Source organism: Halichoerus grypus, chromosome 6, assembly GCF_964656455.1.
Source record: "Halichoerus grypus chromosome 6, mHalGry1.hap1.1, whole genome shotgun sequence".
Taxonomy (NCBI): domain Eukaryota; kingdom Metazoa; phylum Chordata; class Mammalia; order Carnivora; family Phocidae; genus Halichoerus; species Halichoerus grypus.
Genome location: NC_135717.1, coordinates 57,512,073 through 57,539,797, shown reverse-complemented (window position 1 = coordinate 57,539,797; position 27,725 = coordinate 57,512,073). Strand labels below are relative to the sequence as shown.

General features: G+C 38.0%; 1 protein-coding gene across 2 annotated transcripts in view; it reads left to right on the top strand.

Annotated features, from left to right (window-relative positions):
* NSUN6 (NOP2/Sun RNA methyltransferase 6) overlaps positions 1 to 27,725 on the top strand; it is a 55,858-nt gene continuing 28,133 nt past the window's right edge. For both annotated transcript variants that reach the window (XR_004922798.2, XM_036109801.2), the window contains exons 1-6: positions 1 to 522; positions 3,021 to 3,176; positions 6,008 to 6,087; positions 15,621 to 15,730; positions 17,353 to 17,506; positions 26,277 to 26,358. Coding sequence is in view for 1 of the 2 variants with exons in the window: in XM_036109801.2 (XP_035965694.2) it covers positions 448 to 522; positions 3,021 to 3,176; positions 6,008 to 6,087; positions 15,621 to 15,730; positions 17,353 to 17,506; positions 26,277 to 26,358 (657 nt within the window). In the remaining variant the exon portion in view is untranslated. The remainder of the gene's footprint in view (positions 523 to 3,020; positions 3,177 to 6,007; positions 6,088 to 15,620; positions 15,731 to 17,352; positions 17,507 to 26,276; positions 26,359 to 27,725) is intronic.

Sequence of the window (27,725 nt, the reverse complement as noted above, 5' to 3'; positions counted from 1 at the left end):
AAGCGGCTTTCTGCAGAGAAATTGGGGGCGCGGTTTTGAAAAGAGGTCTGAAGGGTGAATGTGAGTGAATAGAGGCCGGTCTATTTTCCAAACCAGTTCACAACGGATTAGCTTTTCAATTTTTTTTTTTTCTGTGTATGCTCTGCAACATGAGGGACATGGCTTCACAGTGATTTCCGTGAGCGTCTCTAAAGAAGGACCAAGGACGGGTGTGGTGGAGGTGAGGAAGCCGTTCTAAAGTGGCTACGCTGAGGAAAGCGTGGATGTACCTCCGCAATCGCAAATATAACTTGGAAAGAGCGGCGCGATTTTCCTGGCCCTCTGGTGGTCCCGGCGCGTGTGGGTGGCTATTCATTGCTAAGACGCTGCTCACTGTTAATTCGGAAAGAGAAAAAAAATCACCGTTTTCCAGCATTTTTTTTGGAGGAGAACAAAACAATAGGGAAAATGTCCATTTTCCCTAAAATATCTTTGAGACTTGAGGTTGAGAAGTATCTTAAAGAGGGTTTTATGAATAAGGAGGTAGGTAAAATAAACCTGTTAGATGATATTTGCAAATTTTCAGATGTTTACACACGCTGGAGAAATAGGGAAAAAAAAAAAACCTAAAGCGAGACCTAATCTTTACACCATTGTTTACCACTCTTTTTTCCGACTGTGAAAACTGCCCGTATCTTCCCGCGGGTATTTAATGTTTGCGAGATAAGAGGTGAATGAGGTCTACGTTTCAACACTTAACGAATGTGAAAGAAGGGAAGGGAAAAGAGCGGTTATGTGTGTGGCAGTAGGCATGGCACTGAAGGGGTTACAAGAATGAGGGAAAAAGATTCCTGTTCTCGAGAAATTAAGTCCAGTGGAGAAGATACACCCGTGTTCTTAAAGCGCTTGCTGTGGCACTCAGGTGAAAGGGATACTATAATGTGTTAATGCCTCTTAAATGCCGCTAGTTGTGCTAGGTGATTTGCAGACCTTTACATCTTAATATTAGCAATCTCTCGGGGGGCACCTGGGTGGCTCAGATGGTTGAGCGTCTGCCTTTGGCTCGGATCATGATCCTGGGGTCCTGGGATCGAGCCCCACGTCGGGCTCCTGGCTCGGTGGGGAGCCTGCTTCTCCCTGCTCATGCTCTCTCTCTCTCTCTCTCTCTCTCTCTGTATCTCTGTGTCTCAAATGAATAAATAAAATCTTTAAAAAAAAACATTTAAAAAAAAATATTAGCAATCTCTCTCTCTTTCTTGTTTTTGGTAGAGATTTCTTCTCCATTTTAATAGGTGAGAGAGCTGAGGGTCCAAAGAGTCCTGTAGCTGACCCAAATTGACACCGCTATCAAGTAATAGGACTGAAATCTGAAGCTGAAGAGCTCAGGTATAATGAAAAAATACAGATTTGGAATCCCAGGTCTTTGATTTGTGTCCCTATGCTTTGAGTAAATTATTTCATACCATTTAACCTTAATTTCCTTTAATGTGGAAACTGAGGATGTTAAAAGTATTTACCTTACAAGGTTATTTTAAAATATTAACCATAAGTGAATGCAGTTGGTATTGTTCTGGCACGGTAGTCCTCAACAAATATTCATTCCACGTGCTGTTAGCAGTGTCTAGCACAGAAGTCCTCAGTGAATGTTGTCTTTGATTGCCAAGCTCCTGCTCTTTACCTTTTACTATCCTGCCTCTAGGCAACTTTGTATTTTCTAAATCTTTGCTTTTCTTATTCAAAGTAAAGTCTTAAGACTTAAATGTTATTTGTGTATGAAGCTATTACTGAAGCTATGACTGTTTAGATTTGATTCCTACATTTTATTTCCAAAGATTACATTAAGGGATTATAGAGTATGGAAAGAGAAAATATCTTCTCTGGATTTCAAAGAACTAAAAATATAAGGAGCATATTAAGAGAAAGAGAGGCATTCAGCAATTTTTCTCAATTTTTAAAATGGTAAATATTGTATTATAGAAGAAGATCCAAATGTCTGTCTTTGACACCATCTCTGCCTCAAACCCACTAATTGTAAATGATTTTACAAAAAAGCCATTCCTTTGTAAAAGTATTGGAGGTAAAGGTATATTCAGTTTTAATAAAAACAAACTAAACTTGAGAAAGTACTAATACTTTGAGGCTGGTGGATTAGTAGGCTGGCAGGTGGTTTATGAAGATGCTGTGAGGCAGGGTACGGTCAAAGATGACAAAAGTGGGAAAATACGTGTCTCCTAAAGCTTCAGTTAATCACAGGGGGACTTGGTTTTTTGAGTCTTTAAATTTCCACTTCTGACAGGTTATCTTTGCTACCTGTCTTTTTGGATGATATTTGTTACACTTAAAAATACCATATTAAAAAGCTGATGTGGATGACCTTTGGATGACAGTATCAATGTTACTTATTCAAATATTGGTGTTTTAAAAGGCTGCTAATGAATTTGTTCTAGGTATGAGGCTAGCAAGTAAATAGCTGTACAACGTGATATAATATTTGATATAAATAGAATAAAATCATGAATTTATATGAATAAGCATAGCAGACATTAATATGTTCAAAATGTTAATAATGCTTTGAAGTTGAGGCAGTGTTTTTCCATGCCCTTTATGTTGGGCATTTTGTTAGGTGTTTATTACCACAATTAAACTCCAAAACCCTGTGAAGTATTACATTCTGTTAGTGTTATTAACATGTAAACAATACAGCAAAATGAAGTGGAACTGAACAGTTGCTGAAAGATGTTTAATTAGAACACATGTGTTGCATAATCTGCTTAATATTGTTAATTTTTATAATGACATTGAAACATTAACTTGGGCGCCTGAGTGACTTAGTTGTTAAGTGTCTGCCTTCGGCTCGGGTCATGGTCCCAGGGTCCTGGGATCGAGCCCAGCATTGGGCTCCCTGCTCAGCAGCAAGCCTGCTTCTCCCTCTCCCACTCCCCCTGCTTGTGTTCCCTCTCTCGCTGTGTCTCTCCCTGTCAAATAAATAAAAAATCTTTAAAATAAAAAAAAGAAACATTAACTTGTTTTTCTGTTTTCAGGTTGTATCTGCTTTTGGGAAACAAGAAGCAGAAAGGAGATTTGAAACTCTGTTAAATCACTTGTCACATCCTCCATCATTCACAACTGTCAGAGTAAATACACATCTAGCCTCAGTGCAACATGTGAAAGATCTGTTGTTTGATGAACTTCAGAAGGTATGTGCAAATTTGCTATTATTTATGTCCATAATTGCGTTTCTGTGTCATGTTGCTCCCCACCAAAATCCTATGAATTTAAAATACTATTCCAATTTTACAAATAAGGAAATCGAAGATCTCGAATGTTAAGTTGTCCAAGTGGTAATGTTAGAGGTAATGGTAAGAACTTGAACCTAGCACTCCTGATTCTGAATTTATTATAGTGACTGAATAGGTCACTCAGCCCTTCTGGGCCTCAGTACTTCATCATTAAAATACATATGAAAATACATAGAATACATATGAAAATACATAGAAAACATTCTAACCTTGAAAGCCTGATTTTGTAATAAGTTACCTAATTAGTATCTAAATTAAAAGCAAGAGGCAAGCATGATTAAAGGGCTTGTATTTGTATATTATAGGCTGTGTTATTACTCTAGATATAATATTAAGTCTTCAGAGAATTATCACTGGTTTAGTTTTATTTATTATCCTTTAATCTCATTACATTTATTTTTATTTATATTTTTGTTTTAAGAATTTTATTTATTTGGGGGAGAGAGAGAGAGAGCACGCATGTATGAGTTGAGGGGGGTGGTGGGGAGGAGCAGAGGGAGAGGGATAAGCAGGCTCCATGCTTAGTGTGGAGCCTGAGGCAGGGCTTGATCTTATGACCCTGAGATCATGACCTGAGCCAAAATCAAGAGTTGGATGCTTAACCACCTGAGCCACCCAGGTGCCTGTAATCTCATTACATTTAGAATGTTTGTCATACTATCTTTAAGAACAGTTTTATAAATTTTAAGTTGTGAGTAGATGATCATGTTATAAGAACGATCAGCTATGTGAGTATGTGAGACCCAAACTTAGTATAATAATAAGACTTAGAAGAAAACTAATCTGATTTTGAATTATTGATAGTGATAATTTTATTGAGAGTAATGTCATAGGGCATAAAATATAAGCAGTTTCTCTGGCAACTAAAATTATTACTTTTATGTGGTTATGCATATGTTTCAACTAGTAGAAAAGAAAGTGTTCTGAGGCCCATCACAAGTGTCCATAACTCATGCAGATCCAGATTATTTTGTTTTCTAACAAATTATTCCTAGAACCTAGATATTGTATTCCAGTCCGATGGGCCTATATGATCTTACAGACCAAGTATCTAGGATAAGGCATACAGAATCACTCTGGGTGGACTTTGAGTCCCTCAAAGGTTAAGAGTAGACAGAGAAGGTTGGGTCGTAAGCCCTCAATAGGCAGAGCAGGGAGCCTGATGCAGGGCTTGATCCCCATGACCTGAGCCAAAGGCAGACGCTTAACTGACTGAGCCACTCAGGCACCCTTACATTTCAGATTTCTTAGTAGCCATCTGTTAGGTAAGGTTGGTCTGAAATCTCCTTTGCCTGGAAGAAGCAAAAGTCAGAGCTGTTGACTTGGTAGATATATAGATTGCTAAAATACAAATTTTTTCTCTTACCAACTTGGAAATAAATTGATTTTAAGAGCTTTTCTAGGTAGTATATGGATACCACAGGGCAATGGAAATATCTATTATTGTTACTGTTCTTTCATGTAGTATGTGAAAATTCATGATTTAAAATCCCTAGCCTACATGGCAGAGACTTGTTCTGAAATATTTGCATGTTGCTCGCCCTTAGACTATAGTGTCCTTGCTATCCATTCCACTATTCTGCTTTTTATTCTGATAAGTGCAGTGCCCAGTTATTTTCTGCCAGCAACAGTGGTGTGCTGGTAGATATCGAAAAATCCACTTTCTGGGAAAAACAACCCTCTGTAGCATTTGCTGATTTCAGTGGTGTAAATACTCCCACTGTGGTCAAATCAAGCTGCCAGTGTGACCTTGAAATTTGCCAGAGGTGCACATAATTGGTTCTCCTGAGACTGTGTGAGCTGGCCTTGGCACCTATACTCCTGGTCATGCACCCATTTCTAGTCTGAAGACCAAGTATGATAGAGGATACTGAAAATCCTGAACTTTTGCCAAAAAGCATTTATTTCCCTCAGCAAAACTGACATGGCATTCAGTATTAGTGGTATATAATAGTTTTTAATAATCTCATTCCTTAATGTCCTATTCAGAACTTTTCCTTAGAAGTGTACTATAAGGGGGCGCCTGGGTGGCTCAGTCCTTGGGTATCTGCCTTCGGCTCAGGTCATGATCCCAGGGTCCTGGGATCGAGCCCCACGTCAGGCTCCCTGCTCGGCGGGAAGCCTGCTTCTCCCTCTCCCACTCCCCCTGCTTGTGTTCCCTCTCTTGCTGTGTCTCTCTCTGTCAAATAAATAAAATCTTTAAAAAAAAAAAGTATACTATAGGGGCGCCTGGGTGGCTCAGTCGTTAAGCTGCTACCTTCGGCTCAGGGTGTGATCCCGGGGTTCTGGGATCGAGCCCCGCGTAGGACTCCCTGCTCAGCAGGGAGCCTGCTTCTCCTCTCACTCCCCCTGCTTGTGTTCCCTCTGTAGCTGTCTCTCTCTCTCTGTCAAATAAATAAATAAAATCTTAAAAAAAAAAGAGTACTGTATGCAATTCTGTATTGGATATGTATTATCAAAATAAGTTACCTAAGGTAAACATGGGTTGTCTTTTATAAAGCCAAACTGTAAACAAAATTGAACCTTATAAAGAAATCGAGATACTTCAGAAAATACAGAGGAAAACATAGTTGTTTTGAAATCTTTGTTTTTTATAGTATTATGTGGAATAAAGTGAGAATATCCTAAACCAAGCTTCATGCTCTGCTAGGTAATGACAATGAAAAGACCTGTAAATTGAAATTTATCAATTATATTGATGGCTTCATAATTCTGTTTATTTCTAACAGCAGTTTAATGGATTAAGTGTTCCTATTCTTCAACATCCAGACCTTCAGGATGTCTTACTTATTCCTGTTATTGGACCTAGGTTTGTAACTATTTCATTTTCAAATTAAATTCTTCTAAAAATTTGTCACAGGTTTTTTTCTTACTGTTTGGTGATAATCCTAAGTTTCTCTATTATTAGCAACTTCATATAGACAGTTCACAAATTCATAAATGCAACTTCATATTCTACCATGGAAGATATTACAAAAGACTAGGAATGGACCCAGGTTCCTTGAAAGTAATGCATTTTAGGTCCATTTGGTGTGGTGATGGGTGGTTTTTCCTCCTACTTAGTAAGAAACTTCATTTGTTTACTTATATGTATTAAGAGATTCCACTGCTAATTTAAATCTGTTTTTGAGCTGCCACAAAAAATACAAAGTAACATATTTCCCACTTTCATAGCTGATGTGTTTGTAAAATTTTATTAATTCACAGTTAGGTTAAATTACTATGTATATTCTATGAGTAGAACAGGCATTGTTCTCATTTATATATTTGTAAGGCATATGTTTGAAAATTGGAGGTGGGGAAAGCTTTCATATTTTCATGGGAGTTCAATTCCCAAGGAATGTTTTTAAATCCCTAATTACGGTTTAATTTTTTTATGCCCCTAAGAATTATAATAAATAGAAAAACGCTCATTTTGTTAAAGCTTGAAAATAATTTAGTGGTCAGTAGTAAAGCAGTGGTTCAGTAAATTATGGTTTATTGTGCAGTGGAATATTATATGGGCTTTAATGGGAGAGAATTATATGTACCAATAAGAGAAGATAGTCACAATTAAGTATCAAAAGGAGGTTGCCATGTATAGGATAATTACACTTTTTGTTGCAATTACAAAAAACAACTACACATTTATGTATATTATATATAGAAAAAAGTCCAAAGGCTTTAACATACCTAACTATTAATAGAGGTTAATTTTGAGTGGTTAACTCTGAAGAGGTTGGATTGGGAGAAAAGGGGTAAGAGATTTTCACTTGTAACATTTGTGTTATTTTTACTATAAGCATGTATTCCTTTTGCAATTAAAAAAAAAAAGGATTCTGTGAGTTCCTTATTCTGTTTCTTAAGATGAAATTTTATTTTTTTAAAGATTTTATTTATTTGTCAGAGATGGAGAGAGAGGGAACACAAGCAGGGGGAGTGGGAGAGGGAGAAGTGGACTTCCTGCTGAGTAGGAAGCCCATTGTGGGGCTCGATCCCAGGATCCTGGGATCATAACCTGAGCTGAAGGCAGACGCTTAATGACTGAGCGACCCAGGCACCCCGAGATGAAATTTGTAGACCGTGAAATGGAGAGATCTCATTTAAGTGTACCATTTGCTGAGTTTCCCCAAATTTGTACAGCTGTGTAGCCAAGACCCACCTCAGTCAAGGTAGAGAGGTGTCCATAATTCTCCCTGATTCTATATAATGTATTTCATTCTTTTTATTTTATTTATTTTTTTAAAAGATTTTGAGAGCACAGGAGTGGGGCGTGGGGCAGAGGGGCAAAGGGAGAGGCAGAAGCAGGCTTCCCCCTGAGCCGGGAGTTGGACTCCGGGCTCAATCCCAGGACCCTGGGATCATGACCTGAGCCGAAGGCAGATGCTTAACCGACTGAGCCACCCAGGTGCCCCTGTTTCATTATTTTTATTTTTATTTTATTATTATTTTTTTTAAGATTTTATTTATTTGACAGAGAGAGACACAGCGAGAGAGGGAACACAAGCAGGGGGAGTGGGAGAGGGAGAAGCAGGCTTCCCGTGGAACAGGGAGCCCGATGTGGGGCTCGATCCGAGGATCCTGGGATCATGATCTGAGCTGAAGGCAAACGCTTAATGACTGAGCCACCCAGGCACTCTTATTTCATTCTTTTTAATATATGCATACTTTTTCAACATTTTTTCATCCCTCTATTGATGGACATTTAATTTTTTCCTGTTTTTCATTATTACCAACTGAATATTCTAAGGATGTTTCTTTGTGAACTTGCATAAGCATGTCTACAGGATAAGTTGGTACAGCATGGAATCACTGGTTCACTGGTCTGTGCATATTTTAGTTTGAGACATACTGCCTTCTAAAAAGTTTTACCAGTTAATGTTTCTAGCAATATATGAGAAATTCTCAATCTTTCATTCTTGCTAATACTGGCCATGCTAGCCCTTTTAAAGTATTTAGATGATTTAACTTTATTTTCTGAATTTAGTACCCTTTCGTTCTATTCTTTGTAGTGATTTAGACACTCATTAGAATGTTAGTGAACTATAAAACACAAATGATGGGCTATGAGAGGAAAGTATTCAAAAATCATCTAGGATTATAGATTCACCTACCTACCTTTCACTTCTAAAAGGAGCAAGTCAATTCTTTTTTGTTTTTAAAACTCATTATCACTATTATTATTTTTATGACTTTCCACTATGAAAAATGAGGAAGTTCTTACACTTAAATTTTATCCCCTAAAACCTCCACCAGCCAATTTTTATTTACTGTGTTAGTTCTTTAAGCATTGCACAGGCTTATAACATTGTTATTCTAGAAACACAATTCAAATGGATGCTGTGCTTACTTTTAGTCCCAATAGTTCATTCCTGAGTTCTTTGTCTTGATTACTGTCTTGGTTGGTGAGTATAGTAATTTATCAGGTCTGTAGCACCTGTTTCCCGTTCCAAAGTAAGTATTCTCATCTCCAAAGTATTTGCTTTCTTGCTGGAGAATTGCCTGTTGCCTTTATATTTAAACAATAGATTGGCCGATTATAGTACTTTCAGGTTCCATGTTATTTCCCTTAGCACTTTGTAGACATTGCTTTCACAATGTTACGGCATCAGGTGTTGCTGTGAAGAAAAAATCAGAGGCCCCCGCCAACAGCATCTTAGTTTTCGCTTGGAGATCTACAAATTCTCCATCATTTAACTTTAGAAACTGGGCTAGGATATAGCTTGATTATTACCATTCTCTCTTACTTTTTAATGAAACAGTGTAACTTTTTAGTTACAAGTCTGCCAGTAGTTCTGTGACTATTTTTCTGTATTCTCTATAAGAACACTAGGGGGCGCCTGGGTGACTCAGTAGGTTAAGTGTCTCTGCCTCCAGCTCGGGTCTGGGATCATGCCCCCGGAACCCCCTGTCGGACTCCTTGCTTAGCGGGCAGTCTGCTTCTCCTTCTCCCTTTGCCCCTCCCCCTGCTCCTGCGCTCATGTGCTCTCTCTGTCTCTGTCTCTCTTTCTCTGTCTCTCAAATGAATAAATAAAATCTTAAGAAAATAACCACTAGGGCTGTAGGTTGGATTTCCAGTGCATGTAGTAGCCCCTTGTGTTGGTGATTGATTAGAAGGACTCACAGGACTCATTATGTAGTTGTGCTCATGGTGAAGATTTATTATAGGAAAGGACACAAAAACAAAATCTGCAAAGGGAAGGGTACATGGGGCAAAGTCTGGAGGAAGCCAGGCACAAGCTTCCAAGAGACCTCTCCCCCACAGGGTTCCTAGGATATGCTTAATTCCTCTAGCAACGAATTGTGACGAGAGTAAAACAGTTGTCTAGGAGGGAAGCTCATTCGAGACTCAGTGGCCAAGTTTTTTATTGGGCACTGGTCATGTTGGCACCCTCTGGCTGGCATGTACCAAAATTTCAGGCTCCCAAAAGGAAAACAGGTGTTCAGAACAAAGCACATTGCTTGTACAAACATTTAGGAACAATAATCTACTCTTATCATTATGGAAGTTTTTCAGTCACTGCTAGGAACTGTTTCCCAGTCACGTTTCCAGATGCCAGCCAAGGGTTGACCTTGCAAGCAGGCCTTTTTAAAAATAGCAGTCTCAAGCCTGTTGTGTTCTCTCTTATTTTGGAGGCTCTCTTATCGTTTATTTCCCAGTTCACTACTTCCTGTTTCTTATCTAGTTTTTCTTCTATCCCGTTTTTGAGTTTTTCCTTTTCCTTTTGGAAAATATAAAGACGTATTTGAAATTTTTTTCTTTGGGTTTTTTTTTTTTTTTTGCTACTACCTATGTATGGGTCCCATGTTGAATGAATCCTTTCTGCTTCTTTAACTCACTGAGTGGAAACAGTTGCATTCACATGGCTTCTTCTAGTTGGCAGTTTGCTCAAAAATGATATAGAATGGGGTAAAGTGTGTCCCTAGACACCTAAACAGATGTGTTTTTCAAAAATGCTTTCACCAGGTTTTCCCTAGTGGCACATTTTTAGCCCTGGTGAGCAGAGCTGATAAAGACTAAGGCTCTTTGTGAAGGGTTCCAGCTCACAGGTTTTTTTTGCATGGGGCTTTAATTATTTCTGCTTAGTTAACTCTGTTGAGGAGCACCAAACTTGGTTGCTACTTCCCTTCCCTTAGCTACTTCTAGGCAGTTTATCCAGATTTGTCAGGGAAAGTGCAGATGCCTGCTTTGCCGCAGCTGACAACCCTGTTCCTCTTTCAGCTTTATCTGCTGTGAATGGGACTCTAACAACACCTCAGATTCTCGTTTCTCAACCTGAGCCCCCAGTCCGGGTTCTAAGTAATAAATATTTGATTAGGCCTCCAGGAGCTTTTCCTTTTTAGAGACTTTCATACCCTGTTGAGGAACTAGGTTTGATCCACATTTCTGTGTGTCAGACAGTTATTCCTCCTCAGTGGGAATATAGCCGTTTCTTAGCTTTATTATAAATGGCATGTCCTTCTCAGATCGTTGTTTCTTTCTTCATTTCTACAGACTTCAGAAAAAGAAATACACTCTTAGTCTTTTACTGATCTTTTACTGGAAACTCAATATCACATAATTATTTAAAATATCAAAATATAGGTTAAACTGTATTTGTAGATAATGAACAATTTTAAAAGTAATTTCTCACCATAAATTCAGGTTCCCCCAGTTTATTTAAATATGATACGTGATATATTGATTAAATATATATTTAATGTTTTTTAAAGTTTTATCATTGGTAATATAATGAGATGGAACATAAGGTTGTAGTGTTGAATTTGATAGTATCAGTGTCAACTTAATTAAAAAACAGGAGAAAATTGAATGCCAGGCTTCTTTTGATGAGTGTTTTTTTAACATTCTACCCAATCAGCATTTTCTGAAGACTGATTTTATGTTAGTAGAATTTTTTAAGTCAACATTCAATTCATAATTTTTAAGAATGTCTACATTTTTTTGTTAGTGCACCTCCCTTTTTAACAAAAATTTCAACAAAGTATTTTTAACAGGTCAGAAAATTTTCTTCTTTTCCTTCACAATGAATAACCTAGTAGCATAATTCTCTTGAGATCCAAATGAGGCTGGATTCGCGTCTCTCAGCCTGCTTGATTTCAGTCTTTCATAGTTGTCTTGCTAGTACCAGCACTTTAATATTTCAATTGCTGTTTGTGTATATGAAATAATATGGTATATGCAATAGAATATTCAAGTAATTGCACAAAAATGGATGATTAAGTACAGATGGCAATCCTGCTGAAAAAGAGATACTGGTTGGCATGCAATAATATACAACATCTTAAAATTATAATCATTATGTCCTATTTGGTGTGGAGTTGCTAATATGTGCAGTTAAATGCCAAATGGAGGGGCGCCTGGGTGGCTCAGTCAGTTAAGCGTGTGCCTTCAGCTCGGGTCATGATCCTGGGGTCCTGGGATTGAACCCCGCATTGGGCTTCTTCCTCATCGGGGAGTCTGCTTCTCCCTCTTCCTCTGCCCTGTGTGCTCTCTCTCTCTCTCTCTCACGCTCTCTGTTTCAAATAAATAAAATCCTAAAAAAAAACCACCTCCAAATGAATAAATACATATTTTTATATATATTTTAGTGGGACATTCTCATAATTCCACTCTTTGTAATTGATAGACACCTCATTTTTAAAGCTATTTTACTAATTTTTTCTTAATCTGAGTACCTTCATACTATTTCCCTCCTATCTGTATTACTGTACTATCAGAAAATCCTTTCTTTAATGTTGTTGGTTCACTTCTTTATTTGTAAATATTATAATAAAAAATTAAGCTTTTAGCATGTTTTATGGCTCTGCATCAACTCTTACATTTCCTTTTATCTTTGCTGCCTCAAACTCTCCCCTTCAGCAAAGCTGAATTACACCTTGATACTTGCATATATGGCATCTTATGTTTTTATACAATTAGTCCTAGTGTTGAGGGATCCCCAAGACCACTCCCTGGCTTGATGACTCTAGGATGACTCATAGGATTCAGCATATAGTAGTACTTGTGACTATGACTCGTTCCAGTGAAGTGATCTGAAGCAGAATCAGCAAAGGGAGGGGGCACATGGGAAAAAGTACAGGGAAAACCAGTTGAAAGCTTACAGAATTCTCTTCCAATGCAGTCACATAGGAAACACTTAATTCCCTCAGGAACAGGTTTGACAACATGTAAGATGTTGCCAACCAGGGAAATTCATTAGCGACTCAGTGTCCAGGATTTTTATTTGGGACGGTCATGTAGGCATTCCCTGCCTGGCACATGCCCACATTCTGGCCTCTCAGAAGGAAAGTCATTGTTGGCCATAAACCATACTATTTGTACAGATGATTTAGTTAATAGCAGGTATCCTTCTGAAATCTAAGTTCCCAGATGGCAGCCAAGAACCAACCTTGTAACCATGCTGTCCAAGGAAAGGATAGTAATTCACGACTCTTATGTTAACTCTTTTTTTCCATAGTCTTTCTGTCCTCTCCATGAAATGGTTATTCCCATAAAAACATTCTGATTAAAACTACAAGGTTCTATTTCCCAAGACATTTTTTAATTGGTGCTATGTGTAAGACCCAAGGGTGTTACAAAGATGAATGAAATGCAGTTGATTCATTTAAAAACGGGAAACCTTCATATGAGTCAGACTGTTAAAAGTGCTACAATGAAGGTATTAATGAAGTACCATGAGAGCACAGAATAGAAAGGACTGAGTGAAAGGAAGTTGGTAAAGATTTTCTTCAAGTAGATAATATTTCAGTTGAGCCTTGAAGGTGATGAGGCATTAGGCTGATGGGGTAAGATGGTCAAGGGTATGTGAGGTGGAGAGAAAGCAAAAGTATGGAGGCATGAAAATGTAAGGTGGCTCATGACAAAGTGATCAGGTTTGGCTACTTAGTTGCTTTTTCAGAGAGGGTGGTGAAACATGCAATTGAAGAAGTTGGGAGAGGCAAGCTGTGAAGTGTAAAAGATTTTTTTTAAGTAAGGAATGTTTATTTTTTTGCTTAGAACCAAAGAATAGGAGCCAAAGAATACTGGTAGTAGCATAAAGCTATTTTTCCAACTGCATGGAGATCATGATCCATTAGTAGGTTGTAAAATCAATTTAATGTCTTTTTTTAGCATTTTTTAAAAAAGAAATGGGTATTTCGTAATGTATCATATTGCACTGCACATACTGAAGGTGTTTCATGAAACATTTGATGTAAATATAAGTGTGTATAAATGCATGTGTGTATACATACATACATACACACATGTGTCCTGAGTTGTGATATTAAGTGCATTTCTGTGGGTTACAGTCCAAAAAGTTTGAAAAAAAAAAAAAGAAGATAAATTCTAAGACTGGAAACAAATTAGGAAATCATTTCAGAGTGTTTTATTTCCAACAATGTGGTAATCTAGATAACCTGAAAATGTTTCTGCTACAGACACCTAGGAATACTAAATAAAAAATAAGGCCATAAAATGCACAACTGAGTGATTGAGAATATAAGTGAGATATTTAGGGGTTAGAATGAAGAGTAACTGAAAACAGAGCTAATATTTGGGGATTGGGAGATGTGGGAGAGGAGGTGGTCGGTGTTCTAAATTTAGGGGTTTTCCTTTTATTTATTTATTTTTTAAGATTTTATTTATTTTTTGACAGAGAGACAGCAAGAGAGGGAACACAAGGAGGGGGAGTGGGAGAGGGAGAAGCAGTCTTCCCGCTGAGCAGGGAGCCTGATGCGGGGCTCAATCCCAGGACTCTGGGATCATGACCTGAGCCTAAGGCAGACGCTTAACGACTGAGCCATCCAGGCACCCCCTAGGGGCTTTCCTTTTAATGTAGGAAATAACAGGGTATGAACACTAGGAGGTGAGAAATATCCAGCAGTCAGTGCAAGACAATAATTAAGGAGTTGGAGTTCTCTTATCTTTTTTCAAATTTTATTATTTATTATCTATTTTATTTATTAGAGAATGCACAAGTTGGGGGTGGGGCAGAGGGGGAGGAAGAAGCAGATTCCCTGCTGAGCAGGGAGCCTGATGCGGGGCTCGATCCCCGAGATCATGACCCGAGCTGAAGGCAGCCGCTTAACCGACTGAGCCACCCAGGCACCCTTGGATCTGTCTTGTCTTAGAGTCTTGATTGAAGAAAACAAATCTGTGAATGTGGAACTGTGGTTCCATACCTCATAAAGGTTTGGAATTCAGATTCATGCTACCCAAGTGGTCGAACATGAGAATATACAGATCGTTTTCTAAGTGATTACTGAAAGCCTGAGGTCACCAAGAGTAGAATGCAAGGTGAGAAGAGATGCAGCATGTTTTGGAACATGGGGGAATGGACCTCTTTAAGAAGTAGATAGGGAATGAGCAGTGAGAACGTGAGAGACAAACAAGTGGTACAAAACTGAGAAGCTCAGTGAGATAGGACTATCTGGAGATCACGGAAGGAAGATATGACACGCTCTGTTCCCGCAGCAAGGAGTTGTGACAACACATGTGAGATGTTGCCAACCACAAACATGCATGAGGGACTCAGTGCTTAAGGTCTTTATTTAGGGCTGATCACATAGGCACCCCCTGACTTTTGAAAAAGTCTTTCTGTGTATTAGAAGTGATACTCAGTTGTTAGTGGTCTAAGGAATGAATGGAAGGTGAGAAATTGGAAAACACTCAAAAAAGTTGGACAGTAAAGGAAGAGTAAAAGACATCTTCGTCTGGTTAAAATATGAATAGTTGAGAGACTCTGGACTCTCCAGGAACCAAACTGAGGGTTATAGAAGGGAGTGGGGGGGGGCGGGCATTGGGTAACCGGGTGATGGGTATTAAGGAGGGCACATGTGGTGATGAGCACTGGGTGTTATACGCAAGTAATGAATCATTGAACACTACATCAGAAACTAATGGTGTACTATATGCTGGCTAATTGAACATAATAATAAAAAAATAATTAAAAAAAAAAATATGAATAGTTGACCACACAGCAATATACCATTTTAGAGATGCTTTTGAATTCCTTATATATTGTCTGTTTTAGTCTTTGAAGGTAAGGACTTTATTTTTCTTCCTTCTAATGCTATTATGGAAACAGCAGTGCTCTTTAAATGATTAAGCAGTTTTTGGTGCTACTTTATTGCCTTCTACCAGATAGACCTCTTTCTATTTTTTTTTTCCTCAAGTGTGCCCCATCTCCCTCTCTAAACTACTTCCTCTATATTTATCCTTCTTTTTTTCTGCTTGCTTTTTCTTATTTATTCATTCGTTGGCATTATCTTGGGACAGTCAGGAGAAAAGAGGTTATTTAGGGTTTAGATTGAAACATTAAAAAGTTTGGTAGGGGTTGGAGGTGTATTACTCTGTTAAAATTGCTCATCTTACATCCCTAGGAAGAATATAAAAAAACAACATTGTGAAGCAGTTGTTGGAGCACAATGTGGCAATGCGGTGTTAAGAGGAGCCCATGTCTATGTTCCAGGAATTGTGTCAGCTTCAAAACGTAAGTATAATGTTTCAGCCTCTCTGTACAAGAAAAGATTCTTTAAAATCTGTATACATTATCAAGTGGAAAATGTATTTAACTATCATTCAGATGTATTTCAAATTTACTTTTATCAGATATTTTTCAAGTTTTACATTTGGGATAGCCAGAAAGAGATTTATCTGATATGGTCTCACAAATTGGGCATCCATATGTGGTTTCTTTGCCAGTTTTTTTTCTTTCCATAAAAGAGTGTGAGATGATGTTTAGAGGATCATTACTGATTAATAGAGTGTAAGATGTCAGTGAAATTTTATTTTGTATTCTTAACTCCATTGCCCTCAGACTTCTGTTGTCATTTGTGAGGGTAACCTTCTGAACTTGGGATCTTAATATTGAAATAAAAGCCAGTATTCTTAATTTACTCACTCAGTTGATGACATATGCTTAATAAGTTAGTCACTGTGGTTCAGTCTTAATTTATTGGGCTTGAAATCAAGACACATGTGTTTTGCTCTATTGGGAAGTTATTCAGTCTGTGGGCTTTAGTTATGTTATCTGTGAAATAATTTGACGTGCATTCGGGTGTGCTAAACTGCCCGCTGGCCAAATCTGGCCTATGTCTGTTTTTGTGTGGCTCACAGCTGAAAATGGTTTTTCCATTTTTAAAAGCTTGTTTAAAAAAAATACAAAGAAGAATATGCCAACAGACCTTATGTGGCTCATAAAGCCTAAGGAGTTCACATGCCCTTTATAGGAAAAGTTCTTTGACCTCTGATCTATGCGATTTGAACAGTCCTTCTAGCTCTAGTTGATAGACTGCTCACTACTGTTACCAAGTTAATGGGCTAGACAAATTTATGACAGGCTAGGTCTAAGAACATGAAAGTGGAATAGAGTTTCCCATTATTAAAGTCCCTGGGATTGGTTACTGAAAATAATTTAATGAAATGGCTACAAAAACCTCTAGACTTAATTAGCTGTAAGAATCAACTCCATACACTGTGTATATATGCATATATATACATAGGTACATGTACGTATGTATACACATGTTCATGTATATACACACATGCACACATATGAATGAATGTACTTACTAAAATCTCTGTCTTAATTGCTGTAATAGGAAACCTGCAAAGAAATAACAATAGGGTTAGGCGATTTAGAAACATTTCTTTGAGGGATTTTAGTGTACATTTTTGATGAATCTTTTTAAGGGAAACTTAGAACTTTGAGGATTGAGCCAAAGATACCAAAATTTATATGAAGTTGTTTAGGGAATGTTAAGTTTGGAAAAAATAAATAGGAGATATACCCTTCATTTTCTGCTTAGCTAAAGAGTTCCAGTTTAGATAGGATTTTTTTTTTTTTTTTTTTTTTAGATAGGATGTTTTGAAGATTTGTATTTTTTTGTTCTCCTAGAAAAAAAGTCTTCAGTTAGATATATTGTGATGGAACATTTAAAAGTAAAAAGTCATATTTTCTATAAGGGGTTATTTTGAGATAATGAGCCAGTTTAGACCTCTTCATGCCCACAATTGATGCCCTTAGATGTCCCTAGTCTAGCTTAAAGAATTTTCACTATTCTTATACCAAAATATAGTCTAATAAGTATAATCTGATTTTCTTCTTTCTAGTTATGAAAGCTGGAGATGTTATTTCTGTATACTCTGATATAAAAGGCAAATGTAAGAAAGGAGCCAAAGAATTTGATGGAACAAAAGTATTTCTTGGAAATGGAATTTCTGAACTAAGCCGCAAAGAAATCTTCAGTGGGCTACCTGAACTGAAGTATGTCATCAAGTGTTTGGAGGAAATATGCATTCTTTTTGGTGGTTCAAGAAAAATAAAAACAATGTAAAAAATATATCTAGTTGCATTATAAAAATATTTTTTGGGGGTATAAATTTGACTGGAAAATAATTGTTCAATGCGTATTTCCATGCTTTTTTGAAAAATTGCTTTTGGGTAGAAGAGTAAATGCTTAGATTAAAGGGCTCACCTACATAAGCAAGCAGTCATGCTGTAATTGTTAGTTTCAGTTTTCCTTTTGAATTTTATTTAGTGATTTGAAAATTTTTGCACCTTTTGGGGATTTGCATCTTGATAAAGGATGAATTATGTGACTTATCCAGAACTGTTTAAACAGTCTGATTTTTGTGAAACAAAAAGATTATGATTTTAATATAAATTAAAAAGAAAAGTTTTTATTAAGACATTTTTTTACCAGAAAGCCAGCAATCACATGGCTACTTGTGGTCAAGAATTAATACTTGGATCTGGGGTGCCTGGGTAGCTCAGCCTGTTGAGCGTCCGACTCTTGATTTCAGCTCAGGTCATGATCTCAGGGTCATGGGATCGGTCCCCATGTCAGGCTCCATACTCAGTGTGGAGTCTGCTTGAGATCCTCTTTCTCTGCCCCTTCCCTGGTTCATGCTTGCAAGTGCTCTCAAATCTTTAAAAAAAAAAAAAAGAACATTTGGATTTACTCAAACCAAATTAAAAAAGTTTTTAATCATCTTGGGTTGCTACTGACTCTAAATAAATTAAATCTGTGGGCAGTCCAGAATCATTTTGCTTCATATTTTCAGCTGTTTAAGGAGTTCTGTGGACAGCTCCATTACTCCACAGTTGACAGCTGATGTAGACATGCCGAAAACTGAATTTATCCGTGCAGAACTGGACTACATCCCTGATTCCTGGAACAGTTTTCATGTTGCAACAGTCTGGGTTTATAGTTGAAGTTAATTCTTCTGAAGAAACAGATTATTGGATTAACTAACTCTAGATAGCAGTACTTTCCAAATGGCCAAGAGCAAAGATTTTATTCTCCTTAGAAGACTTTATGAATATAAAGATAAAGCATATATATATATATGTGTTTATCTTTGGGTCTGTAATAGGAAATAAACATTTTGACTTCCTCCTTTGGTTCTATTTTTAGTGGTATACTCTTCATCCTCTCTTTTTTTTTGTGACTGGCTTAATTTTTTTTTTTACTTAATTATAATTGCTACATAATATTGTATTTCAGGTGTACAACACAGTGATTCAATATTCATATGCATTAGAAAATGGTCACCACAATAAGGCATTACCATCTGTGGTTATACAAAGTTGTTAGAATATTATTAACTATATTCCTCGTGTTGTACCTTACATTCCATGTTTTATTGATAATTTATTTCATCTGTTTATAATTTGTTTAATCCCCATAACTTAATCCCCATAACTCATTTATAACTGGAAAGTTAATCTTTCTCACTTTATTCATTACCCTTATCCCCTTCTCTATGGCACCCATCAAATCTCTATGTTTCTGTTTCTGTTTTGTTTTGTTTGTTCATTTGTTTTTTAGATTCCACATACAAGTTAAATCATACCGTATTTGTCTTTATCTGTCTGACTTATTTCACTTAGCATAATACCTTCTGGGGCCATCTATGTTGTCATGAATGGCATTTCATTCTTTTTTATGACTGAGTAATATTCCTCTCTCTCTCTCTCTCTCTCTCTCTCTCTCTCACTCTCTGTGTGTGTGTGTGTGTACACTGCATTTTCTTAATCCATTCATTTATCATAAGTGGACAGTTTTCTTCCTGTGATGGATTTCTACTTATAATTGATTTCTAGTTTCATACTGTTGTGATAGGAAGAAAAGCTTGATATGATTTCAGTCTTGTTAAATTTATTGAGATTTCTTTTGTGGCCTAACATGATCTATCCAGGAAAATGTTAAAGGTACATTTGAGAAGAATGTGTAGTCTGCTGTTTGGGGATGGAATATTCTGTATGTATCAAGTCCATGTGGTTTGATGTGGTGTTTGCTCTTATTACATTATTTTCTGTCTGGATGATCTATCTACTGATGTAAATATGGTTTTAAAGTCTCCTGCTATTGTTACTATTATAATGATTCTCTTTATGATTATTTAATATCCTTCTTTGCCTCTTATTACAGCCTTTGTTTTAAAGTCTGTTTTGTGTCCTACGTGTATTGGTACCCCTGCTTTCTTTTTGTTTTCATTTGCATGGAATATTTTTTTATAGCCCTGTACTTTCAGTCTGTATTTGTCTTTGGGTCTGAAGTGAATCTCTTGTAGTCAGCTTATAGATGGGTCTTGTTTTTTATCCATTCATTCATGCTATGTGTTTTGCTTGGATTGTTTAGTCCACTTTCATTTAAAGTAATTATTGATACATGTGTACTTATTGCCGTTTTGTTGTTTTCTGATTGTTTTTGTAATTCTTTGTTCTTCTCTTGGGATTTGATTATTTCAGTGTTAGGCTTGGATTACTTCCTCTTTACTTTTTGTGTATCTGTTACAGGTTTTTGGTTTGTGGTAACCGTGAGATTTGTCTCTAATAACATATGTATATAACAGTCTATTTCAAGTTGGTGGTTGCTTAAATTCCAAACATTCCAAAACATTTCTCTCTTCCCTGCAGCATTTTATGTTTATGCCATCATATTTTACATCTTTTTATTTTATGTATTCCTTAGCTAATTATTATAGATATAGTTGATTTTACTACTTTTATCTTTTAACCTTCAGACTAGCTTTGTAAGGGGTTGATCCACTACCTTTACTATATATTTGCCTTTACTAGTGAGATTTTTTTCTTTCATATATTTTACTTCTTATTAAATGGAAGTCTGTTTAATACTATAAAACTAGTTCAGGGGTGATGAACTCCTTTAACTTTTGCTTCTCTGGGAAGCTCTTTATCTTCCCCTTCAATTGTGAATGATAACCTTGCTGATTATTCTTGATTGTAAGCAGTCTGAATGTATTGTGTCACTCATTCTCTTCTGGCCTGCAAACTTTATGCTGAGAAATCAGCTGATAGCCTTATGGGGATTCCCTTATATGTAACTAATTTTTTTTCTGCTGCTTTTAAGAGTCTGCCTTTGTTTTTTAATTTTTGACATTTTAGTTATGATGTATCTTGGTGTGGATCCCTTTGGGTTCATTGTTTTGGGGATTCTCTTTTTCCTAGATCTGGATGTCTGCTTCCTTTGCCAAATGAGGGAAGTTTTCATCTATTATTTCTCAAATAAATTTTCTGCCACTTTCTCTCTCTCTCTCCTCCTTTGGGGACTCCTATAAAGGGAACGTTAGTGCACCTGTTAGCTCACAGGTCCCTTAAACTATCCTCATTTTTAAAATTCCTTTTTCTTTTTGTTGTTCAGTTTGGGTGATTTTTACTTCCTTGTTTTCCAGATCACTGCTCTTTTCTTCTGTGTTACTAATCTGCTGTTTATTCCCTATAGTGTATTTTTATTTCTGTTATTCTTCAGCTCTGATTGGAACTTTTTTATATTTTCTTTTTGTTGAAGTTCTCACTGTGTTTATCCATTTTTGTCTCGAGTTTGATGAGCAGTTTTATGGCAATTACTTTGGACTTTTTATTGGATAAATTGTTTATTTCCATTTTGTTTAGTTCTTTTTCTGATGTTTTGTGTTATTTTGTTTGGAACATACTCTTCTGTCTCCTCATTATGCCTAACTGTGTTTGTTTCTGTGTATTAGGTAGTTCATCTACATCTGGTGTTGAAGGAGTGGCCTTATATAAGAGATGTCCTAAAGGGCGCAGTAGTACAATTCTCTTACCTGGTACCCAGACACAGGTGCTTCAAGAGTGTTCCCTGAGTGGGCTTTGTGCGTCCTCCTCTTGTGGCAGCCCCTTGGACAGCTGCAGGTGCCCTCTTGGGTGAGGCTGGCTTCCCTCCCCTGCCTGGTTAGCTGGCAGCCTATTCCTGATAGCTACAGGTGTGCTGTAGGTGGAGTCCTATAGACTGCAAGGCTCTGCTGAGGGGCAGGGCTGTATGGGGCTCTCAGTGGCATGTGCACCCTGGCATTTACATTCTAGAGAGATTTCAAAACGGTGTCTGTCAGCTCCAGCATCAGCAGGGCAGAACAAGATAGCAAAAATGGCTGTCACCAGTGTCTTACTTCTCAGGGAGATTCGAGGCACGCCCCCCCACCCAATCCTCTTAAGCAGGTGCTCCAAGATTAGTAAGTACGCCTACTTTACCTATGGTCTTTGTGCTTTTTTATTTGGCTTTTGATCTTTTTGATACGGTTTTTGATCTGATTTGGAACCATTTGTACTGGTTTCTGGGTTGAGTTTGTGTGCAAGCCCTTTATGAATGGGGTTTCCTTTCCTTACAGTTTTGTAGTTTTCCTGGACATACTCCCTATTGGTTTTTAAGGTCAGATGTTTTGGAAGCTCATCTCTTCGTGAATTATCTAAGGGTTGGGTTGTTGGATGTGGAGTTTGAAACTCTCCTCAGGGAGATAACATTCCTTTGAGGTCTCTTCTGACCATGGAACGTTGCTCCAGGGGTTTGGTTTTTTTTCCTTAGCAAGACTGTATCCTTGCCTCTTCCACTCATCTTGATGCTGTCCCTTGTTGTGGGGACTCTGTTCATCCAGTTTCTAGGTCCGTTCAGTTTGTTGTGTTTGTGGGAAGAGGTGAGCTCAGGATCTTACTATTCTGCCATCTTGAACCCTCTTCCACTCCTCATTCTGTTATATTATTCAATGTCGTAGTTCCAGTAACTTTGCTGACAGACTTTTCTGAGTAATGTTTGTTGGTAGGAGTAGCAGGCAGCCATCTTTCAAAAAACTGTTGTTTTTTTTAAAACTCAACTTTTAAACTCAGCATTCAGTTATGCTGTTAGAATTTCTTTCTCTGCCTATGTGAGGAAAAGCATGCTTCCATAACAAAGAAATGCTACACATATATCATGTTTCTTATTATAAAATTTTAGAACTGTGTCTACCAGTGGTACTTTGTTATTCAACTAGTAAATTTGCACCCTTTGCTTTCTTGAATTACAGTGGACCTCAGTCATAGACTTCATAGAGGTAGATTAATTTACTAACAACCTGTTTATCATATGAGATCTGGTTCTTTGTGTTACTATATGGAAATACATATTAAAAAAACAGTTTTATTTTTTACTTTTTAAAAGATTTTATTTATTTATTTGACAGAGAGAGAGAGCTTGGGGAACAGAAGGCAGAGGGAGAGGGAGAAGCAGACTCCCCGCTGAGAAGGGAGCCTGACGCGGGGCTCTATCCCAGGACCCTGGTATCATGACTTGAGCCAAAGGCAGACGCTTGACTGACTAAGCCACCCAGGCACTCCACAAAAACAACTTTAAAAGAAACATGTAGGGGCATCCTGGGAAGCTCGTCCTGGGATCGAGCCCTGCAGTGGGCTCCCTGCTCAGTGGGGAGTCTGCTTCTCTCTCCCTCTACCTCTCCCCCTGCTTATACTCTCAAATAAATAAAAATATAATCTTTTTAAAAAATAAAAATAAAAAATTTGCCCAATTTCCAAAAAAAAAAAAAGGCAGTCAAGGGAAAAAAAAGAAATGTAATCCCATACTGGAACAATAATTGGTTTAAATTATTCTTTGTCGAGTCGTTTTAAGTTAAATACTGCAAAGATGGACAACTTGTGCTGGTGGTCAGAAGGAGACAAAGAAATAGCAGAACTTGAAGCACTAGGTAGGAACTGGATTAGAGGCAGGCATATAAATGTTAACGTTTGAGTATTTTTCAGAGGACTAGTGTCGTGCAAGTCAGAAAGTCATTTAAATTATGAAAGAGTGAGCAGGTCATGGAATTCAAGGTGTCCAATAATGGGTCCAGACTGGGCAGAGGCTGAGGTGTTGATCAAGGTCAGTGTGCCAGTTGTCTCAACAAATGACTGACTTTTGAATGTGAGGCTTTGACTTTTCAGAAGGTTCCTTTGTATTTTTTCTGGTCAGGGGCAGGTACTATGTAGGAAATGGTTAGATTTGATTCTGGCTGGAGCAAGGACCAAAGACCAACTGATTAACTAACTCTGATTTAACTCTGATTAAAAGTACAGATTCAGACATGTCAGGTGGTAAAGAAGCAAGTGAGGATAAAAGGGATGGGAAGAGGGAGAAAGGAGTTAACGTTTATTGTATGACAAAGGCTGTTAGAACCGACTGGACATCACAGTCATTACCACTGTAGTTGTAGTCCATGAATATCTACAGAAATTATTTCACTCTAAAAAGCAGCGTAAACTTACCCTTTTGTGGCATAATAATGATTTGGTCTTTGGGTTCTTGGCACACAGCTCCCCAAATCCTTGGAATCTCTGCAGAGATGAGTGTCTTTTGTATGCTAATGAGATGACTGGTAGCTGGGGGTCCCTAGATAGCTTCTGGAAGGCACTTGACGGAGGAACCAACCTTGTAGTTAGAAGGTTGGAACTTGTGGCTCTACCCCCGGACCTCCAGGGAGGGGAGAGGGCCTGGAAATTCAGTTCACATCCAGTGGTCAGTGATTTAATCAATCAGTCATAAAGACTCCTAAATGATGGGGTTCAGGTTGGTGAACACATCTAGGTGTGGGGAAGGTGGTGAACCATACACCTCTCCCTTACCTTCTCCTGTGTATCTCTCTCCTTCAGCCATTTCTAAGTTGTATCCTCCATAGTAAACCGGTGCTAGTAAATGTTGTTCTGAGTTGTGTGAGTTGTTCTAGGGAATTTTCAAACCTGCAGAGGGCAGTGTGGAAACCCCCAAATTCACAGCCCGTTGGTGAGAAGTACAGACGGCAACCCGGATGTGCAGCTGGTGTCTGGAGCGACACCGGTCTTTTTTTTTTTAAAGATTTTATTTATTTATTTGACAGAGAGAGACACAGCGGGAGAGGGAACACAAGCAGGGGGAGTGGGAGAGGAAGAAGCAGGCCTCCTGTGGAGCAGGGAGCCCGATGCGGGGCTCGATCCCAGGACCCTGGGATCATGACCCGAGCTGAAGGCAGATGCTTAACAACTGAGCCACCCAGGCGCCCCAGGAGCGACACCAGTCTCGTTGGATCCAACCGTTGAGCCCGTGGCGCCTCACAATAACCCCTGGCAGGTCGTGCCAGGACTGGTGCGAGAAAAAACGCCACACATTTGGTGTCAGGAGTGTTGTGAGTAAAGTGAGCCCACCTACCTACCTCAAGCTCAGTGCACATCATCCACATAGGTGCTTCCCTGCCAACATTGGTTCAGAAGCTCTGAACTTGTCTAGTGTACTGGACCTGAGGGGTGTGTTCTTGTTCTCCTTGCTTAGACTGTATTCCTTGCTTGTACTCCTGTACCTGGTTTAAATCCAGATTCTTTTTTTTTTTTTTTTAAATCCAGATTCTTAATCTTGCCTTTATTATTAGAGTGCACTTTTTCTGTGCCCCTCTAATCCCTCTAACATGGTGTTGATTTCCCTTTTTTTCTTGCTCTCTCTGGTGTGGTCTGATACACCAGGCCATGTTTGGCTTTCTCCAACAGTATTTGTATGCTTTCTCTTGCCTCTGATGGTCACTGACAGCCTCTCTCAGATGGCGATGTTTGTTCTAATGAAATATCGTCCACCACGTTCTCCTGGGTCCTGGACATTCCTGCTCTGATCAGTTCCACTGCCGCTTATAACATGGGATAAAGGTAGAAAAGCTCATGTTGAGGATTATGTCAGTAGTGGGCAGTTATTCTCTAAAGAGATGAGAGAGTTGTGTGGCATATTTGTGGTTGCTTAGCATCAGCATGATTCTTAAGTATATTTTTATTTTTCATACAAGTACCTAGCATAGTGCCTTGCAAACTGAAGCATTCAGAAAATCCCACCAGAAGGATTAGAATGAATCAACAAATAAAGATGCAGTTGTTAGAGAAAGACAAATACCGTATGATCTCATATGTGGAATTTAAGAAACAAAACAAATGGACAAAGGAAAAAAAGACAAACCAAAAAACAGACTCTTAACTATAGAGAGCACACAGATGGTTCCCAGAGGGAGGTGGGTAGGGGATGGGTGAAATCGGTGAAGGGGATTAAGAGTACACTTACCCTGGGGTACCTGTGTGGTACGGTCAGTTAAGTATCTGACTCTTGGTTTCAGCTCAGGTTGTGATCTCAGGGTCATGAGATCGAGCCCCACGTCAGGCTCCACACTCAGTGCTGAGTCTGCAACTCTCTCCCTTTCCCTCAGCCCCACCCTCTCTCGTGCATGCTCGCTCGCTCTCTAAAATAAATCTTTAAACAAACAAAAAAAAAGAGTACACTTACTTGATGAGCACTGAGTAACATATAGAAATGTTGAATCAGGATATTGTACACTTGAAACTAATATACTGGCATTAAAAATAAATAAGAACTGGCATTAAAAATAAGAACAAACGCATTATGTTAACATAAATAGCATTTTTAATTAAGTAGCTATGTTTAAAAAAAAAAAGACTCATGTTCTTTGCCTTTTTAGTTTGTTCAAATCTCTGAAGAAACTCCTTTGTGCCTAAATGAAAAATTTAACTATCCTTTTTAGTTTTCCTGATGGCCTTCTACTGCAAGGACTAAGTCATAGTCAATTCACAGGAATATCCTAAGTATTGTGGTATTGAGTAAAAAAGGTTTTAAAAAGGCAGAACATCTTATATTTGTTGTGCTATGTGGGTATGTCCCTGGAAATTGAGTTTGTATGGACTGTGGAATTTATACAGACTAATATTAGATTTTTCTGCTTTTCAGAGGTATAGGCATAAGAATGACAGAACCGATATATCTCAGCCCCTCATTTGACAATGTACTGCCCAGCTACTTATTTTTACAGGCAAGTATTTGTCAGAGTAAAATATTTAAAGACATTGAAACATAACTTTGGTAAGTTATTTCAAATCTAAGGTTTTTTTCTATTACCATATTTTTTGTGGTTTATTTTTTCTGATCTACCTTTGGTTAAGCAGTAAAAACAAAACAAAACAAAAAACAGACCCCCAAAAACAAAAAAACTTTGTACATACTCTCTTCTTTTTCTCAACTGATTTTATTTATTTTTTTTAATTTATTTTTTTATTTTTTAAAGATTTTATTTATTTGACAGAGAGAGACAGTGAGAGAGGGAACACAAGCAGGGGGAGTGGGAGAGAGGCAGGTTTCCCGCTGAGCAGGGAGCCCGATGTGGGGCTCGATCCCAGGACCCTGGGATCATGACCTGAGCCGAAGGCAGACGCTTAATGACTGAGCCACCCAGGTGCCCCTCTCAACTGATTTTAAACTTTTTAAAAAACCCTGTGTTGCCCAAAAGTGTGTTAATTGCTTATTAGCCTCTACTGTTTTTTTCTTGGAAAGTAATTTAGAAAATACATTACTTTAAAAAAAATGCATTACTGAGGCACCTGGGCAGCTCAGTCAGTTAAGCATCTGCCTATGGCTCAGGTCACGATCCCAGGGTTCTGCATTAGGCGCCCTGCTCAGTGGGGAATCTGCTTCTACCTCTCCCTCTCCCCACTCCTTGTGTGCGCTCTCTCTCTCTCAAATAAATACAGTCTTTTAAAAAAATGCATTACTTTGGGATATTATTCTATTTTATTTAAGGCAAACTTATCCTAGAGTAGCAGTCCTTGTATGATCAAAACTAATAATGAATTAACGGTATAATATAACTTGTTGCCATATAGCTTATTGCTGTAGATACATGAGTTGTCCAATCTCATACTTCTGGGTGCCAATCAGAAATAGATTGGTTTACATTTTACTTTTCTCCTACAGAAATGTGGTAGTGGCGGGGAGATAGGAACCCAGACGTCTTTGAGTGGCATTAGCAGCATAAAACTAGAATTCTTAAGTGGGTGTTAGATGGTGAAGCACCCAAAATTCCAAAATTTTGTACATTTTCTTAGAAAAAGATCCAGAGCTTTGTTATATTTCTGAAAGGGCTTTGGCCTTCAAAATATTGAGAGCCACTGAATTGAGGGAAAAAATGTGCTTTTTTAGTTAAATTGATAGGGGAAATGCATCATGCATGTGCATGTGTGTGTCTCATGTGTGAATGTCCAATGAGATCATAGGATACTCTAGGAAACTGTGAATTTCATGACACTATGTTTACAGAAAACCTATTCTTGGCAGAGAATGCTATACTGGATTACCTCCAAAGATTTCTTTATGTTCTCTGATTCTGAACTTTAAAAGGATTTA